At 38.3% G+C, this 17,581-nt stretch overlaps 2 protein-coding genes across 2 annotated transcripts in view; both read left to right on the top strand.

Moving 5' to 3' along the window:
* Positions 1-483: 483 nt before the first annotated feature.
* Positions 484-2,504, top strand: LOC132277917 (pentatricopeptide repeat-containing protein At4g31070, mitochondrial-like). The gene has a single exon (XM_059779757.1). It carries the CDS (start codon positions 484-486, stop codon positions 2,089-2,091), a length of 1,608 nt encoding a protein of 535 aa, XP_059635740.1. The 3' UTR covers positions 2,092-2,504.
* Positions 2,505-4,042: 1,538 nt separating this feature from the next.
* Positions 4,043-17,581, top strand: part of LOC132277916 (uncharacterized) — a 52,861-nt gene continuing 39,322 nt past the window's right edge. Inside the window, exons 1-3 of the mRNA XM_059779756.1 lie at positions 4,043-4,654; positions 12,018-12,103; positions 12,668-12,712. Of these exons, the coding sequence (XP_059635739.1) occupies positions 4,043-4,654; positions 12,018-12,103; positions 12,668-12,712 (743 nt within the window). The remainder of the gene's footprint in view (positions 4,655-12,017; positions 12,104-12,667; positions 12,713-17,581) is intronic.

The following is a 17,581-nucleotide window of genomic DNA, read 5'->3' as shown; positions in this document are numbered from 1 at the left end:
GGCCTGGAAAAGGGGGAGGGTGGAGAATTCAGAAGTCTACAAATTTAAACACAAATTCAGAATTCAGACTCAGAATTCAGACACAAATTCAGAATCGAAACCCAAAAGCGAAGAACATCAAGCACATCCAACAACGTGCCGTTCTTCATCAAATTCCACAGTGATTCAAGAACAAGCTCGTGCAGCCCTTGGATCCAACCAACCAAAAATAAAGAAATCGAATTAGAGGACCATTCTTTTTTTGTAAAAGATATTACAAAGGACTGTACTCCATATTCATAAATTAATAAAATTCTATTTTGCTCCATATTTTGTTTCTATTGCAGACTTACAAAACTTGTGTGTACACTGTATGACCAAACACTTGAACTCTACAAAGAACATCTCCATCCCTCTTCTTCCCAATTCCATGGAATCACCGCCATTCTTCCTTCAGTCATCAAAGCTTGTTCTGATGCTCAAAACCATCATTTCGGTCTTCAAATGCGCTGCATTGTCCTCAAAACAGGCTCTGATTTGGACCCTACTATACCCAATTCTGTCATCTCCATGCATGCCAAGTTTTCAGACATTGAATGTGCGCGTAAGATGTTTGATACAATGCCTCATAAAGATTCCATCTCTTGGAATTCAATGATAAATTGCTATGTCCAAAATGGGTATTTTGTTGATTCATTGAACATGTTCAAGGAAATGTATGTGTTGGGTTTTATACCAAAACCCGAGTTGATTGCTAGCATTTTATCAGTATGTGCCCGGACAAGACAGTTGAGGTTAGGCAGAGAGATTCATGCTGTTCTTGTTGTTGATGAAAGGATTGAGGATTCTGTTTTTCTCTGGACGGCATTGGTTGGCCTGTATATGAAGTGTAATGATTCATTAATGGCTTTTTGTGTCTTTGATCGGATGGAGAGCAAAAATGAGGTTTCATGGACCAGCATGGTATCGGGTTGCGCTGCTAATCACAATTATGATATTGCACTTGACTGCTTTCGAGCAATGCAGCTTGAAGGGATTAAGCCCAACCGAGTAACACTGATTGCGGTTTTACCAGCTTGTGCTGAGTTAGGTTCTATTAAGCATGGGAGAGAGATTCATGGGTATGCTTTCCGTCATGGGTTTGATTCAGAATTCCTTTTCTCCTCGGCTCTCATACACATGTATTGCAAATGCAGGGAAGCATTACGACCTGCCAAGCTAATTTTTGAAAGATCAACAGTAAAAGATGTTGTGATGTGGAGTTCGATCATTGCTAGCTATTCTCAGACCCGGGATACTGCAGAAGAAGCAATAAAGCATTTCCATCAAATGCAAATGGAGGGAATTCAGCCCAACTCTGTAACACTATTGGCAGTACTTTCTGCCTGCACCAATCTAGCTTCTGTAAACCACGGACGTGCAGTCCATGGCTATATCTTGAAATCCAGCTTCAGTTATGAAACATTCATTGCCAATTCCCTTATTAATATGTATTTGAAGTGCGGTTGTCTCATGGATTCTCATCAAATTTTTAAAGAAATGTATGTGAAGGATCCTATTTCATGGAGCGGGCTTATCAATGCACATGCCCTTCATGGTTATGGGGAGGAAGCTTTGCAACTCTTCCTCGAGATGCAAGAGCTGGGGCTGGAGCCAGATGCAATCACATACCTTGCCATTTTGTCAGCTTGCAACCATGCTGGCCTTGTTGAAGAGGGACAGAAGCTCTTTGCTGAAGCAGTAAAAGATGATAAAATATTACTAACTACAGAGCATTATGCTTGCTACATTGATCTTCTTGGAAAGGCAGGGAAGCTTGAAGATGCTTATGAGATTGTGACCACGATGTCCATAAAACCAAGTACAAGAATCTGGAGCTCCTTGATTTCAGCTTGTAAGATTCACGGAAGATTGGAGGTTGCAGAGATGCTCGCACATCGGCTTATAAAATTGGATCCAGAAAATGCTGCCAACTATATGTTGTTGAGTATGGTTTATGCTGAATCTGGTAATTGGTTCGGAGTGGAAGAAGTGAGGAGAGAAATGACAGTAAGAGGATTAAGAAAGAGCTATGGATTCAGCAAAATTGAGCTGGAGAATGATAATTGGTAGCATAACCAAAATCCGCATGCAACTGAGCTCAACTTTGAAGGAGGAGAGGAGTGTGAGTAGAGGACTAAAAAGAACTGCCATTCAGCAAAACCGAGATGGAGAATGAGTATTTTGTGGCAGGGCTGAAATACACGTTGAAGTAAGCTAGTTGTGGAAGAAGGAGAGCCGCGAGAGTAAGAGGATAAAAAAAAAAAAAAAAAAACCCCAAGGTTTCAGTGGAGTCAAGCTGCAGATTGAGAACCTGTAGCAAGGTCTAAGTCCACATACAACTTGCCTCAATGTGAAAGGAGTAACATGAGACTATTATGCATCTACTGTTCATTATGAATCCAGTATGAAAGACCTAACAGTACACACCTCCACTCCTAGTAAGCCAATAGTTCACACAACAAAAATGCGTGATTTGGTTTTAGTGTATTACATGCTTGAACTGCCTCCTAAATGGTAATTGCAGAGAGATTGTGATGTTTTGTTCAATTGTATAATCTTCCCATACAATTGAACTCGGTTTTGCTATTCTCTTCTTTGTCATTCATTGGCTTCATTAGATGAGAGACCTGTTTGCTTTCAATGTTACACTTCCCTTAGACGAAATAAAAGTATTATATGATATATATATACACACACACACACACATATATATATATTACTGAAATCTTACTTGTTCTTTAATGTTTATTTCACACGGTGCACATTTTGGCATGGGGAGAACAGAGGAAAGCTAAAAGTGTAACATTGAAAAATCTCAATAGAGGCCAGTGTTAATGCTTCTTTCTCTAAAATATCATTTTTGTTTTTGAAAGTAAGATATCCAAAAATGAGATGAATAGGGTCATTCAATTTTGGGTTTAACTTGAGATCTTGACGAGTTCATAAGGCTGTTTAGGCTCAGCCCACTTTGAAAAGATTAGACTCGGCTTGGTTGGCTATACTCCACTTATTTTGACTCGTTCAATAAAAAGGTAAGCTCGATAAGTGTTTAGTTCCTGCTTGACATTGTGTCCAAAATCGCTTTAATAAATTTATATTTCTGAGCCTGCATCCTAAATTTATATAAACTTACAAATTTTATGTTTTTGAACATGTCCAAGAATTTTCGTTCATTAATACATACGAATATACATAAGTATTCATAAACTTAAGACAAAACAAGATTAACAATGTCCAACTCATTAAGTTTAGAAATCAAGACAAAACAAGATTAACAATGTCCAACTCATTAAGTTTAGAAATCAAGCTCTATTAGCTACGTTTTTTAGTTTTTTATTACCCAAAACTATTATCTCTCAAACTTTTACCGTTAAATTATATTATTACTAATGGAAACAGCGCGTAAATTACCCAAAAGTAGTGCCAGTAGCGTTCGAATAATTTATAGTAAAGAACGCAGTTGATGTACTAACCTAAAAATAAAGCTAAGCCAAATAGATTTTTTTAGTCCGCATTACCCCCGAGATTCCAATTAAATTACTTGGATGCCAATCCATGAAAGCACAGAAAACCAATTGGATATCCTCATAACTAAAAGGGTAGAATGGCGATAAAGGGTCAATAAAGTCTTTTTATCTAATCAAAATTTGATCACTCCTTTTTAGTATCCGAGTCCAGAATAAGTGAAATCAGATAACCAAACCCCACAACAAAGATCAGAATGCTTGAAGAAAACAACTCACAGCTTTGCACCAAAGTACTCTCCTACCACTCTCTCTCTCTAGTTCTTTAACAATCATTTCTTCAGCTTCATTATGATGGGTTTAGGGTTTTAGGGTTTGTGGACTTTTGGGTATGTTGCGTGCTAGTGGTCTCTTACGAGGAACATCTTGAATTTTGTGGAATAACAATCTTGAATTGATTCCATTCCAATGTTTTTATTTATTTATTATTTGAATAATCTTATATGAGTTGGAACTGGCCTACTTCTTTACGAGGCTGAAAGATGTTGGGTTCCTTAATGAGCACTTCAATGATCTTATGTGAAAACTTAGTCTTTTCAAATCGAAGCAGTTGTCACAAATCGTTGTTATATTCACATAATTTGTTTAATATTGTTGTTCAATTGAGTCGGGGAAGGAAGAGGTTTGGTGGGTTGATTCCATATGCAAAGAAAAGTCATTCAAGGAAGAGAAGTTGGTGGAAGAAGTTCTTTTTCGATGAGGATGGAAATTGGCTTGGTTTGAGGGATGAGGATATGCTTGAAGTTGAAGAGGAGGCACCGGATAGCTCGGGCGAAGACGAGTTATCTGAGGGTGAGAAGTTTGAAGTGTGGAAGAGGAGAGCAGAGGCAATCATTGAATTGACAGAAGCCCAGGAAGATATGAGCAATGAAGAGAATAGGAGGTGGGAAGATTGGCTTGTGGACAGGACAAAGGATGTCAATGGTTCATCATGGGTTCAAGATTCGAGCGATGAACTTGGGAAATCCAGAGAAGGTGTACAACCAGGTCCTAGTGACATGATTCCGGAGAGAGGGTTGGTCGAATCTGTGAGGGATTTGGTCCTCGGAAGGGAGGATGATGACATGCTATATGAGGATCGTGTTGTTCGATATGCTTCCTTGAACTCAGTAAGTCCATTTTCACAGTTTTACAATGCAGCAGCAAGAATATAAACATTTTTATTATCATAATTCAGCTTTAAAAATCTGATTTTCAAGTATTTGGGGTTAGCTAACATTATTACTTCTCAGAGATTTATAGTTCTGTTGCAGTCAAGTTGCTTTCCTGTTAAAGGAGTTTGTGGGGGCTGATTAGTGTATGTTATGTTAATATGCAATTCTAGATAGTTTTCTGAAAATGTGATACACATTTATCTTTGTACCATGGCATTGTGAAGTTTTCATAGGATTATCAATCTCGTTTTAAATGCCTTATTCACTTGTAATCTTTTTATTTCACATAAAATGAATGTTGAAGCAAGAATATGTCTTTTACAGGAACATATCGTGCTAAAACTGAAAATAACCGTGTCTAAGAGCACCTGAGGAGTCCTTTGACTTGTCATACATGACAAACCGACATTCTTGTGTCTCAAGTTCACTAACAATTTCTAGTTTTTGTTCATTTTACATAGAAAACAAATCTTCATGCATCACATATGAAAAATAATAAAAGCATTAAGCTTTACAATGGAGATAAGAAAGGAGACAGTTTCTGGTTGCATAATGCATATATAGAGTATTGTTACACTATGTCTCTACAAGAAGCATTTGGACCTTCGGGATTATGTCCCATGGCAGGCATGTGCCTTTTTATTTGATCATCCTACATTCAAACATTTGTCGCACTGTATGGAATATACTATATAACATTTTGTTCTTCATTTCTTTTCTCTTTTACTGTTCTTCTTCTTCAAATGTCTTTTCATTGTCTATGGCCAAACCATCTTACTTGGGTTTCTCTCTTTTTATAATCAATGAAGACTCTTCTACATATTGTGAATGTACTCATTTATAAACTTTTCTCAATATTTGCATTTTAGGTACTCACATCTTATGAACATATTTCTTAGTCGACCAATATTTTTTCCATAAAGCATGGTCGGTCTAATAGCTATTTTGTAGAAACCTTCTTTCAACCTGCATGCTTAAGTTGATCACAAATAATATGCTTGAAGCATTCTTCCACTCCCCATCTAGCATTAATAGTACAAGAAACACTATCACTAATCTGTCCTTCACAATGAATAATTAACCATAAACTATCAAGGCATTCACTCTTGTTTCTCTGGACCTTCTATCTTCACTATTTCTCTATTCATATTCCCAGTTTTATTAAAAAAATCTATCCTTTTTTTTTTTTGGATAAATAGTTTTGTTAAGAGTTATATTTCATACATTCAATTCTAGCCATACTTATTTTGAACCCACTTGATTCCAAAGTTCCTGCTTAAAAGTCAATATCATCAGAAAATAAGATATAACTTGGAACCTCATCTTTTAATCGGGAGAATCAACAATAAGCCAGTTGGTTCACTGAACATGTGGTGCAACAAAAAAAGAAATTTAACACAAAAACTTGAGAATAAATCATTTGTGGCAAAAAAAAAATAAAAATAAAAAAATAAAAAAAAATTATTGTACTGCAATTTATAAATTCTTTAAACAATGAAGTTTGATACAAATATCCTTTCTTCTTTTTTCAAATAATATGTACTAAGACTGGGTTTTTTAAGATTGTATTTTTGGTCCAACATTTTTTGACATTACTTCTAGAAAACGAATACAAGGTTTTATTTTCGTTTTACTGCAATATGAATGGAGAAGAGACAAAATAGTGACAGGAATTCAGAGCGATGATATTAATTTCAGTATAGGCTTTGACACGATTACATTCTTATAATGATTGGTTACATTCTTGACCCTACGCCGCAGAATTACTATAAGTAGTCTAGGTTGAAAAAGAACATCAATCTTGGCACCCAAGAGGTCACTTTTCACTCCGAAAAAGTGCTATAATTCATGTTCTATATAGGTGAACCCATATTAATGCATGTATGCAAGGACACTTCCATCCCGCTTTTGTGGATCAAATGGTATTAAAGTTCATCCTTCACTTTGTCATCTTCTGATTCTTCTTCGTTGTTCTTCTCGTACTTTTTCTTTATGCACATCCTTTAATTAAAAATAATTAATGCCATGTTCATTCATGTATATGTTCATTCATGCATATATTATTGTACATGTATCAAGTAGATACATGTATCAAGTGTGTGCATGTATCATGTGTGTGGTTGAGATTGTCTTAAAAAGTTCAAAGGTCTATGGGAGAATAGTATATATAAGGTAATGTATTTGTTGTTAAGATATGAACACAATAAAGAATTCAATTCAATACAATATTTGTTTCTCTCCTCTCTTCACTTAGAAATTATTTAGTTGGTTGAAACTATAGCCAACATAAGTGGTATCAGAGCTTGATTTCGATCAAGAGCAAACTGGGCGTGAAGCTTATTGACGGGAAAACAAACCCCGAAGAAGATCCATCGTGATGGCGACTACAGGCAATCAAAACCAAGGTGCCCATCAATCAGCACTTCCCATTTTTGATGGGGAAAATTATGATTTTTGGTATGTGAAGATGAAGACCATGTTTCTCTCATATGATTTATAGGATTATGTTGAAGATGAGTATGATGAACTGGAGGATACAATAACTTTGACGAATGCCCAAAGACAATAATTGAAAGATCATAAGAAGAAAGATGCAAAAGCTTTAGGCTTGATTTAACAAGGAGTTGCTGATACAATCTTTCCTAGAATTATTAATGCTTCTAAAGCAAATGAGGCATGGGATATTCTTGAGAAGGAGTATAGAGGCAACACGAAGGTAAGAACTGTAAAACTTCAATCTTTGAGAAGAGATTTTGAAAATATGAAAATGAAAGAGATGGAGCTGTTGAAAGATTATTTTTCTAAACTTATGGAGGTGGTAAATCAAATGAAGACCTATGGGGAAGATATTTCTAATCAAAGAATTGTTGAAAAAATTCTGATTTGTTTGCCGGAAAAATATGACTTTATTGTTGCTGTTATTGAAGAGACTAAAGAGCTTGAAAACTTGAGTGTTGAAGAATTGATGGGTTCCATAAAAGCATTTGAGTAAAGGTTGAGTAGGCGCTCCGAAAAGACAATTGAAAGTGCTTTTCAATCCAAGCTCAATGTTAGTTCCAAAAATTAAGAAAAATACCCATCAAGTTTTGATCGATCCAAAGGTGAATCTTCTAGAGGTGGAAGACACGAAAGAGGAAGAGAAAGAAATTCAAGAGGAAGAGGAAGAAATAATTTTGAGAGAAGTGGAAATATAGAGTCCACTCAACAAAATTGTGAAATTTGCAAGAGAAGTAGCCATGTTGACAAAGATTGTTGGTTTCGGGGAAAACCTCAATGTTTCAATTGCAAGAAATTTGGACATGTTCAAAAAGATTGCCGGTTGAAAACAAATCAGCAAGCTAATTTTTCCGAAGAGCAAGAAGGTGAAACGAGCATGTTTTATGCTTGTCACTCGACATCGGAACAAAATGATGATGTGTGGTTTCTTGATAGTGGGTGTAGTAACCACATGACCAGAGATAAAAACATATTCTTAGAGATTGATTCTTCATCCAATTCTTAAGTGAGGATGGGAAACGGTGCCTTGGTCCAAGCAAAGAGAAAAGGTACTATTGCCATAGAGACAAAAAAAGGAAGAAAGTATATTCGGGATATGTTACTTGTTCCGGATTTAGAGCAAAATTTGTTAAGTGTTGGACAGCTTATAGAGCATGAGTACTCCATTCATTTTGATGAGGACTCTTGCAAAATTTATGATAAGGGAGGACAAAATCATATTGTAGCAAAAATCAAGATGGGTAAAAATAGAAGCTTTCCTCTCACTTTTTCATGTTAAAAAAATATGGCCTTGAAAATGGATGTTGTTGATGAGTCTTGGCTTTGGCATAGAAGACTTGGCCATTTGAATTTCCAAAGCTTAAAGAATTTACAACAAAATAGTATGGTGTATGGGTTTCCAACAATACAAGAAGTTAAAGAAGTTTGTAAAAGTTGTGCTCTTGGCAAGCATCATCGAGAGTCATTTCCGAAAGAGAAGGCATGGAGGGCTAAAGCAACATTGGAGCTTGTTCATACCGATGTGTGTGGACCGATGACAACACCAACTCAAGCGGGTAACAAGTATTTTATTATTTTCGTTGATGATTTTTCAAGAATGACATGAATTTATTTCATGAGACAAAAATCAGATGTGTTTTCTATTTTCAAAAAATTTCAAAAGCTTGTTGAAAGGCAAAGTGGCCATCTTATCAAAGTGTTAAAAAGTGATAGAGGTGGAGAATACAACTCAAATGAGTTTGAAAAGTTTTGTGAAGATATTGGCTTGGAGAGACAATTAACGGTTGGGTACACTCCACAACAAAATGGAGTGGTAGAAAGGAAAAATAGAATAATCATTGAGATGGGAAAATCAATGCTTCATGAGAAAGGGCTACCTAAATCAATTTAGGCTGAAGCCGTGTATACGGCTGTTTACTTGATGAATAGGAGTCCAACAAAAGCGGTGGAGAATAAAACTCCATTTGAAGCATGGAGTGGAAGGAAGCCATCATTGAAACACTTGAAAGTTTTTGGGTGTATTTGTTTTGCTTATGTTCCAAGAGAAGTGAGGCACAAACTTGATGAAGTTAGTGAAAAATGCATCTTTGTGGGTTATAGCTCAAAATCAAAGGGCTATAGACTCTTTAATTTGAAGAAGAATAAATTGATTATTTGTAGAAATGTTCTCTTTAACGAGAAGGCTGCTTGGGATTGGAAAGAGAAGAAAGTTCAAGATCAAATCCCCATTTTCAATGAAGAATCAGGAAATCAAGAAAATGAAAATGAAGATTTTCTTGAAGTTCCACAAAAAATGTCTCCCGTATCTAGCTTACAATCAATCCCAACTTCTCCATCAAACTCAAATTCCTCATCTCAAAGTTTAACTCCAAGAAGAATGAAAAGTCTTAGTGATGTGTATGCAAGTTGCAATTTTTGTGTTGTTGAACCGAAGAACTTTGAAGAAGCAATTAAACAAGAGGCATGGAAGAAAGCTATGGAAGATGAAATTTATGTGATTGAGAAGAACAAGACTTGGGAGTTAGTAGAGAAGCCGGAAGACAAAGATGTGATTGGTGTGAAATGGATTTTTAAAACAAAATTCAATCCGGATGGCTCCATTCAAAAGAACAAAGCAAGACTTGTAGCAAAAGGGTATTCACAACAACCCGGAATTGATTTTCAAGAAACTTTTTCACCCGTGGCTTGTCTTGACACAATTAGAGCACTCATTGCCTTGGCGGCTCAAAATGGTTGGTCCTTGTATCAACTTGATGTAAAATCTTCTTGAATGGTATTTTGAAAGAGGATGTCTATGTAGAACAACCTCAAGGCTTTGTTGCAAAAGGAGAAGAAGAGAAAGTTTACAAATTAAAGAAGGCTTTGTATGGCCTAAAACAAGCACCCCGGGCATGGTATAGTGAGATTGATTCTTACTTCATCAAAAAAGGCTTTCAAAGGAGCAAAGTGAGCCAACCTTGTACTATAAGACACAAGGTAAAACTGGGATTCTTATTGTTTCTCTTTATGTTGATGATTTGGTAATTACCGGAAGTGATGAAAAAATGATTGATGATTTTAAAAGAGAGATGATGAAAAAATATGAAATGAGTGATTTGGGTTTGTTGCATCACTTCTTGGGCATTGAAATTTATCAAAAAGAAGGAGGAGTTTTTATTTGTCAAAAGAAGTATGCAAAAACTCTTCTTGAAAAATTTAAAATGTTGAATTGCAAATCCGTTTGCACTCCCTTGGTTGTGAATGAAAAATTGATGAAAGAAGATGGAAGTAAAGAAGCGGATGCATCTCTCTATAGAAGCTTGGTTGGAAGTCTATTATATTTGACATCTTCAAGACCCGACATCATGTATGCTACAAGCTTATTATCTCGGTTTATGCACAATCCAAGTCAAATTCATGTTGGGGCTGCAAAGAGGGTATTGAGATATATACAAGGTACACTTGATTTTGGTATCTTGTATGAGAAAAATGTTGATGCAAAGTTGTTTGGTTTTTGTGATAGTGATTGGGCCGGATCTGTTGATGATATGAGAAGTACTTCCGGTTATGCATTCTCTCTTGGTTCGGGTGTATTTTCATGGGCATCTAAAAAGCAAGAAATGGTTGCGCAATCTTCTGCCGAGGCTGAGTATATTTCAGCATTAATGGCAGCGTCACAAGCAATATGGCTAAGGAGAATTTTTGAAGATGTTGGTGAGAAACAAAGGGAAGCTACTCCAATTTTATGTGACAACAAATCCGCAATTGCTATGACAAAGAATCCTATTTTCCATAGTCGCACAAGACACATTGCAATCAAGCATCACTTCATTAGAGAAGCCGTGGAGAATGAAGAGATTCAACTCAAGTATTGTAAGACAGAAAACCAAGTTGCGGACATTTTTACCAAAGCATTTCCAAAAAATAAGTTTGAATACTTTAGAGAATTGTTGGGTATCACAACATGGCATTAAGGGGGGTGTGTTAAAAATAATTAATGCCATGTTCATTCATGTATATGTTCATTCATGCATCTATTATTGTACATGTATCAAGTGGATACATGTATCAAGAATGTACATGTATCAAGTGTGTGCATGTATCATGTGTGTGGTTGAAATTGTCTTGAAAAGTTCAAAGGTCTATGGGAGAATAGTATATATAGGGTAATGTATTTGTTGTTAAGATATGAACACAACAAAGAATTCAATTCAATACAATATTTGTTTCTCTCCTCTCTTCACTTAGAAATTATTTAGTTGGTTGAAACTATAGCCAACACCTTTATCTCTCATTTGCTTTTGGCTTGTGGAATTAAGTCCAAAGCCACCAAAGCAATGACTTTTAATGCCCTTATACCTAATATAAATGTTTTTATTTCTAGTTTTTTTGAAAATTTTCAAGTATCAGTACAAAATTTACCCTTTTATTAGGCGAAATTTTTAAGTGAAGCAACCATTATTTAGTATTCTATGCTACCTTACCCCTGCATGCGCTTCTCATGTACTCTTTATGATGAGATACACTATTCTGGTTTCTTATCTTTTACTTAATTTAATTCAATTCCTGAATTATTGAAATGATTTGGTTTATTTATGAGGTCAAATGATCAAAAGATTGTATGGTATAAACTTCTAATAGTATATTATTTAAATAACTGACTAGTAACAAAACTTCTAATTGTTTTTTTTTTTTTTTTTAGTTCATTACATTCTAAATTATTACAAAATTTACAACACATATTTTGACTTCTAGTTTTTTTTTTTTTTTTGATAAGTATATTTTGACTTCTAATTATTTAGATGTTCTGCCAACTGTTTAATCATCTTCATTCTTCTTGCAGGCTAAATTTTTGGCATTGTTGGTAATTATACCATGGGCCTTGGACTTGTTGGTTCATGATTACGTTCTCATGCCCTTTTTGGACAGGTAATTATTGGAACATTAATGCTTTTATCTCAAGTAAGTTCTCTTACTTCTATAGGGCAGTTTTTATTTTTATTTTTTTGGTTTTAGTGGTGGTGGGGGTTGTTGAACAATTTTCTTGCCTGATCCTGTTGTGTATATGCTTTTTGGTGGGACGGTCTTTCTTTCTCTTTCTTTTTTTAATCAAATTCCTTTTTTTACGAGAACAGCATAGTTAAAATAAATAGAATTAGCTTGTAGTTGAGGATTTATTTTATTTGTCAATGGTAATAAGTGTCTTCATTTCTTTTTTCTTTTATTTTTTATTTTTTTTTTCTCCATAAATGTGTTGATTTCCATTAACAAAAATAAGTCTTCATTACAATGGAAAAAGTGGAGGCATACCCCCACTGATTAGAACTCAGAAAAGAAGACTGAAAAGGACCATTTCCAATACACTTGGAAACAAAGAAAAACAAGACAAATAAATGAGTCTTAAACTAAGACCAAACAACATTAAGAAGTAATTAGGGTCCTTTAAACTCTATGTTCACAACAATTGATCAACTTGCCACTCTTTTCTGACAGGTATGTGAAGACTGTACCACTTGCAGCAGAGATGCTTGACGTGATGTAGGTGCAAAATTTCGCTCAACCAATAATGACTGAGAAAAATAAAACAACTCACTCAAAAACAATAAAAATAAATAAGAACAATGTGTAGAGAAGTGTGGAATTGCTTGATCCTTTATTGGAGGTCTTAACCTCTATTTATATACAAAAGATTGCAGAATTATGGTAGGACTCGCGTTGCTTGCCCTCCAATTCTTTCTATATAACCATTCTTTTCTAATAGAGTTCTTTCCATTGTTGAATTTTCCATACATAGAATTTGCCTTGTACAGAACTTCCTATCCGAATTTTCCTTCTATGGTAAATTCTTCAAATGGTAGGATTTGTGCATTCTTGGGCTGAATATATTTTGATCCGGCTGGGCTTAGGTAACGGGCCGGATGTTAAATACTCATATCTGGGCTGACGACAAGCTGGGCTGATAGCTTCTTGATTCGGCCTTGATGGAATGATCTTGGGCTGTAAATACCCTCAACTTGGGCTTGAGCATGATGGGCCTTATATGTCCTTGGCCTGTAGATATGGGTAGTGGTGACGTGTGTGTTTTTTATTGGAGGGAGTTTTTTTCCCTCCACACTTTGCCCCAAATTCCATTTTTAATTGAGTGACGGCTCCTATTAAAGAGGGAATTGAAACCGGTTTTCACTTTGCTTCAGAAACGGTTCGTGGCCTTTCGTTATTACTTCCTTCGCACAAGATTTTGCCAGAGTTACATTTGCCCTTGCTGCACTTCTGCGTCCTTCGTTTCATCGCTTCCTTCACTTTGTCAGGTTAGTCTCGCATCTTTCTCTTCAATATTTCATTATGAGTACTTCATCTACTCCTGAACGTGTAGATATCGGGGATTCTGAATCCACACCTTCGTCTTCCCCCATTCGCATTAGGGCTCCCCCTCCTAGGGTTTCTACAGTTCGCCCTTCGTTGAATTCGTCAGGTACTTCCCCTCTTCTAACCGAAACATCCACCTCAGGCTCTAATTACGTTCTTACCCATGAAGAGAAGAAAGCAATCATCTCTATTCGCCGCATCAAATTCTCTATTGCTTCGGTAATGGAAGAATTTGATGTTCCTGAAGGAGTAGACATTGCAGAATATCCCGAGGGTGCCGATTTCACCTCCGGCGAGGGAATTGAGGAGGATGAGTTGCTTCTTTCTGTAGGGCACCTTAACGCCCTCCGATTCCCTCTTCATCCCTTCTATCATTTAGTTTTCAATAAGCTAGGTCTTGCCCCCCTTCAAGTAAATCCCAATTTCTTTCGCATCCTTTCGGTGTTGTTGGTGCGCCGGAAATTAGAGGCTCTAGATTTGACCCTTGCCGACCTTCTGCTTACATACAATATATCTAAGCATGGGACCGAGCCTGGTCGCTTCTTTTTTACCTCTCCCCTTCATCAAAGGATATGCACGAACCTTCCTTCATCCGAAAAGAAATGGAAAGAAAGGATGGTTGTAGTTAAAGGGAAATGGTTCGTGTCCCAATCAATTGCGCTTCCCATTCCGCGCAAATTCCGGAAATTAGGTATAGAATATTTAACCTCCCTTCATACCAAGTGTTCTGGCTGTTTTCCTTGCCAAGTCTTAATATTTCGCCGTATTTATGAATTTCTTGGTGTTTTTTCAGCTACATTCCCGGCCTCCGCAGCAAGGAACAGGCTTTCTTTTCTTGAGGAACGAGTCTGGAGTAACCCCTCGCCTATCGAGAACCTGCTAACTTCCTCCAACCTTAAGGACATTGCCTCCAGTGCCGTTGCTGCAGACCTCATGGACCTGGCTTTACCATCCTTTGACAGTTTCCCTATGACCGAGGAGCAGATACGGCGGGCTGAGGCTTTAAAAAAGAAAGCCGGAGATGCCCAGCCCTTGGTCGTTATTGGATCAACTGAGGATGAGGTGGAGGTTAAGGAACCACCATTGAAGAAATCTCGCCTCAACCCCTCTTCCTCTGGCAAGGGCAAAGTCCCCTCTAAAAGCAGAGGGAAAAAAGCTGGGGAGGCTGAACCTGAAGATGAAGTCAGGGCCTTTGTTCTTGCTGAGACTGGAGCTCCTTGGACTCCTTCCTTCACCAGGGCTGACAGGTCAGTCCTACACTCAGGGGATTCTGTGGTTACAGACCCTTCAGCTGCACTGGCGGTGGCTCGAGGAATGTGGCTCCCAAAGGACGAGGAAGCCGTCAGCCAAATGGGGTTGGAGCAACTTCTCCCCTCTGCCCCAGTCCGGGCCATAGAGGTTTGCATTGCACCTTCAGAATTATGCTATTCTTGCCTGCTTGTGTTTCTATTTATGCTTATATTCGCTTCCCTGTTAAACAGAGTCTATACCACACCATGGCCCTCTGCGCCACTGCTGAAGCTCAATCCCTCTCCATTAAGAAGTTGGAAAAGGATCTTGACAGCGCAGAGAAGAGAGCCACTACTGCCTCCACCGATCTGAAGATAGCGTCTGAAGCCAAGGATGCGTATAAGAGGCAGTTGTCAGCCTCTGAGGCTAAGGTGGATTCTCTTCAGGCCGAGGTTCAACGCCTGACCGAGGCTCTTACTACTTGCTTCAAGGCGGGGAAGCAAATGTAGGGGCGTTACTCCTGTCTGGCGCACCTGGCTAGTGCGAAGGCGTTCCGGTCTGGCTATAATCAGGGCTCAGGCCCTAAGACGATGGATCCGGACGCCTTTGACAAGCAGGTAGGGGTGCACTTCCCATATGATGAAGGGCCAGAGGCTTTGGAAGCTGAAATTCGCTTCGCCGAGATGGTGAAGGCACACCTGAAGGGTACTCCTAGCTCCCCTGCTCCTGCGGCTACCTCAAGTCCTAATGTAGTGGATGCTTTTGAATCTACTCCCTTCGATCCGAAGAGGAAGTAGAACTATGCATTTTTTTTTCTTTTTTTATTTTTTATGAACAGCCTATTTTGGGATAATGAATATAACTTTTCGTTTTAGGCTTGCCTGACCTGTTTTTGCTGTATGCTCTTGATATATTTCTCCGACTGGTAATGTGTTTAAACATTAAACATTGTCTTTATACTTCGGATTTATGTTATCCGTGAAAGTGCAAGGATTAGGAAGAAGGAGATCCTTTTAACAGTTTAGTTGATATCGCAGGATGAGTCGTATAGACAATGATTTAACTGTTAAATGAACCTTCCTCTCCTTCTACTTGCCTTCAGTATACATACTCTTTCCTTCTCATGTGTTCCTAATGTGGGGTGGAATATGATGAACTTACGACATATCCGCATACACAAGGTATTAAACACTTGGAGTCCGGAGGAAAGAGTTCTGATCTGAATAGGACACTTAGGGTCCGAAGCTGCCTCGGATACTCAGGATCCGAGGCGAATTATACATTCCCTGGCGTGGAGGCCGAACCGAACGCGTAGGGTCCGAGGCGAGATTTTCGCCGGGCCGAACACTTAGGGTCCGAGGCGGTTTTGCCGAGCCGTACACTTAGGGTCCGAGGCGAGAGAACTACTCCCCGGCGCTGAGCCCGAGGGAAGGTTTTGCCGAGCCGGACACTTAGGGTCCGAGGCGAGAGAACTACTCCCCGGCGCTGAGCTCGAGGGGAGGTTTTGCCCAGCCGGACACTTAGGGTCCGAGGCGAGAGAACTACTCCCCGGCGCTGAGCTCGAGGGGAGGCTTAAATGAATCCCTCCCCGGCGCTGAGCCAGAGGGGAGGTTTTGCCAAGCCGGACACTTAGGGTCCGAGGCGAATGAATTACTCCCCAGCGCTGAGCCTGAGGGGAGGTTTATTTCATATTTTTCCTCAAATCAGTTATTATGAGGCTGAAGACTCAAAAACGATAGGAGGCCAAGAAAGCGAGTAACAGTGGCTGTGAAGTTCTCTATTTGTCGACTTTAGAGACCTGCCTCCACTGATACTCCCTTCTTGACAGCCAAATGTTGTGGACCGCGCATATATGAACCGCATTTAGTCTCTATCTCTATCCGATGTGGGACATAGACTAAATTTTGTCAAAAAAGTCAGTGTAAGGAATGCCTCTGGTATTGAGCTTGACAGCTTTAAATACCAGTGGGCCCTCCTTACACCGTAATTAACTATTTGAATATTCCCATATATAACAGAATGTAGTACATACTGTTTTATCGATGTGGGATAGAAAGTTTTAAGCACAGGCCATAATTCATGTGTTTTGTGTCTTGTGTGCTTGTTGGGTTTTGTGTTTGTGTTTTGTTCGTTTTTGTTTTGTTTTGTAAAAATCATTGTTTTGTGCGACTTGGCATGCATAAAAATTGCGTTTGCGTAATGCATAAAAACTGCGTAATCATAGAGTTCGTATGACTCCCCATTTTTATAAAAAGAAACAAAAACAAAGGAGAGTGATATTGAATAGAGAAGCAAAATAAAGAAAAGTTTGGCTAACTGCGGACATATTCAGCCTTATTTGTGAAGAACTTATAGCAAAATTGACAAACTTAACTAATGGAAATACCTTTTCAGGTGTATTGCGTTCCAAGGACGCGCAATGGGGCGTCCGCCAGCTTCGGCCAAACGATATGCTCCTTTCCCCACTACTTCAGTAACTCTATAGGGTCCGGTCCAATGAGGTTCCAGTTTCTTTACATGAGCTGTCTCCTGCTTCAACACCCAATCGCCTACCACAAAACTCCTGATCCTGACGCGTTTGTTATAACTGTTACACACCTGTTGTTGGTAGGCCGCGAGTCGAATTGCTGCTGCATCTCTCCTTTCGTCCACCAAATCAAGGCTATGTTCGAGTTGTTGCTCATTGTTCCCCTCCAGCACCAAGGATGTCCGAAGGGTTGGGATTATGGACTCGGTAGGAATGACAGCTTCGGACCCATATGCCATAGCAAATGGGCTTTCTCCCGTGGGTCGTCTTGGAGTGGTTCGATA

Source organism: Cornus florida, unplaced genomic scaffold (genome assembly GCF_030987335.1).
Source record: "Cornus florida cultivar Cherokee Brave unplaced genomic scaffold, ASM3098733v1 CherokeeBrave_3.0.0_Hap2_Chr10, whole genome shotgun sequence".
Classification (NCBI taxonomy): Eukaryota; Viridiplantae; Streptophyta; class Magnoliopsida; order Cornales; family Cornaceae; genus Cornus; species Cornus florida.
The sequence above is the reverse complement of the archived record's forward strand: the minus strand, read 5'-3'. Positions and strand labels throughout refer to the sequence as shown.

Excerpts from the sequence above, each read along its gene's own strand:
- LOC132277917 (XM_059779757.1), top strand. The coding sequence starts at position 484 with ATGCGCTGCATTGTCCTCAAAACAGGCTCTGATTTGGACCCTACTATA.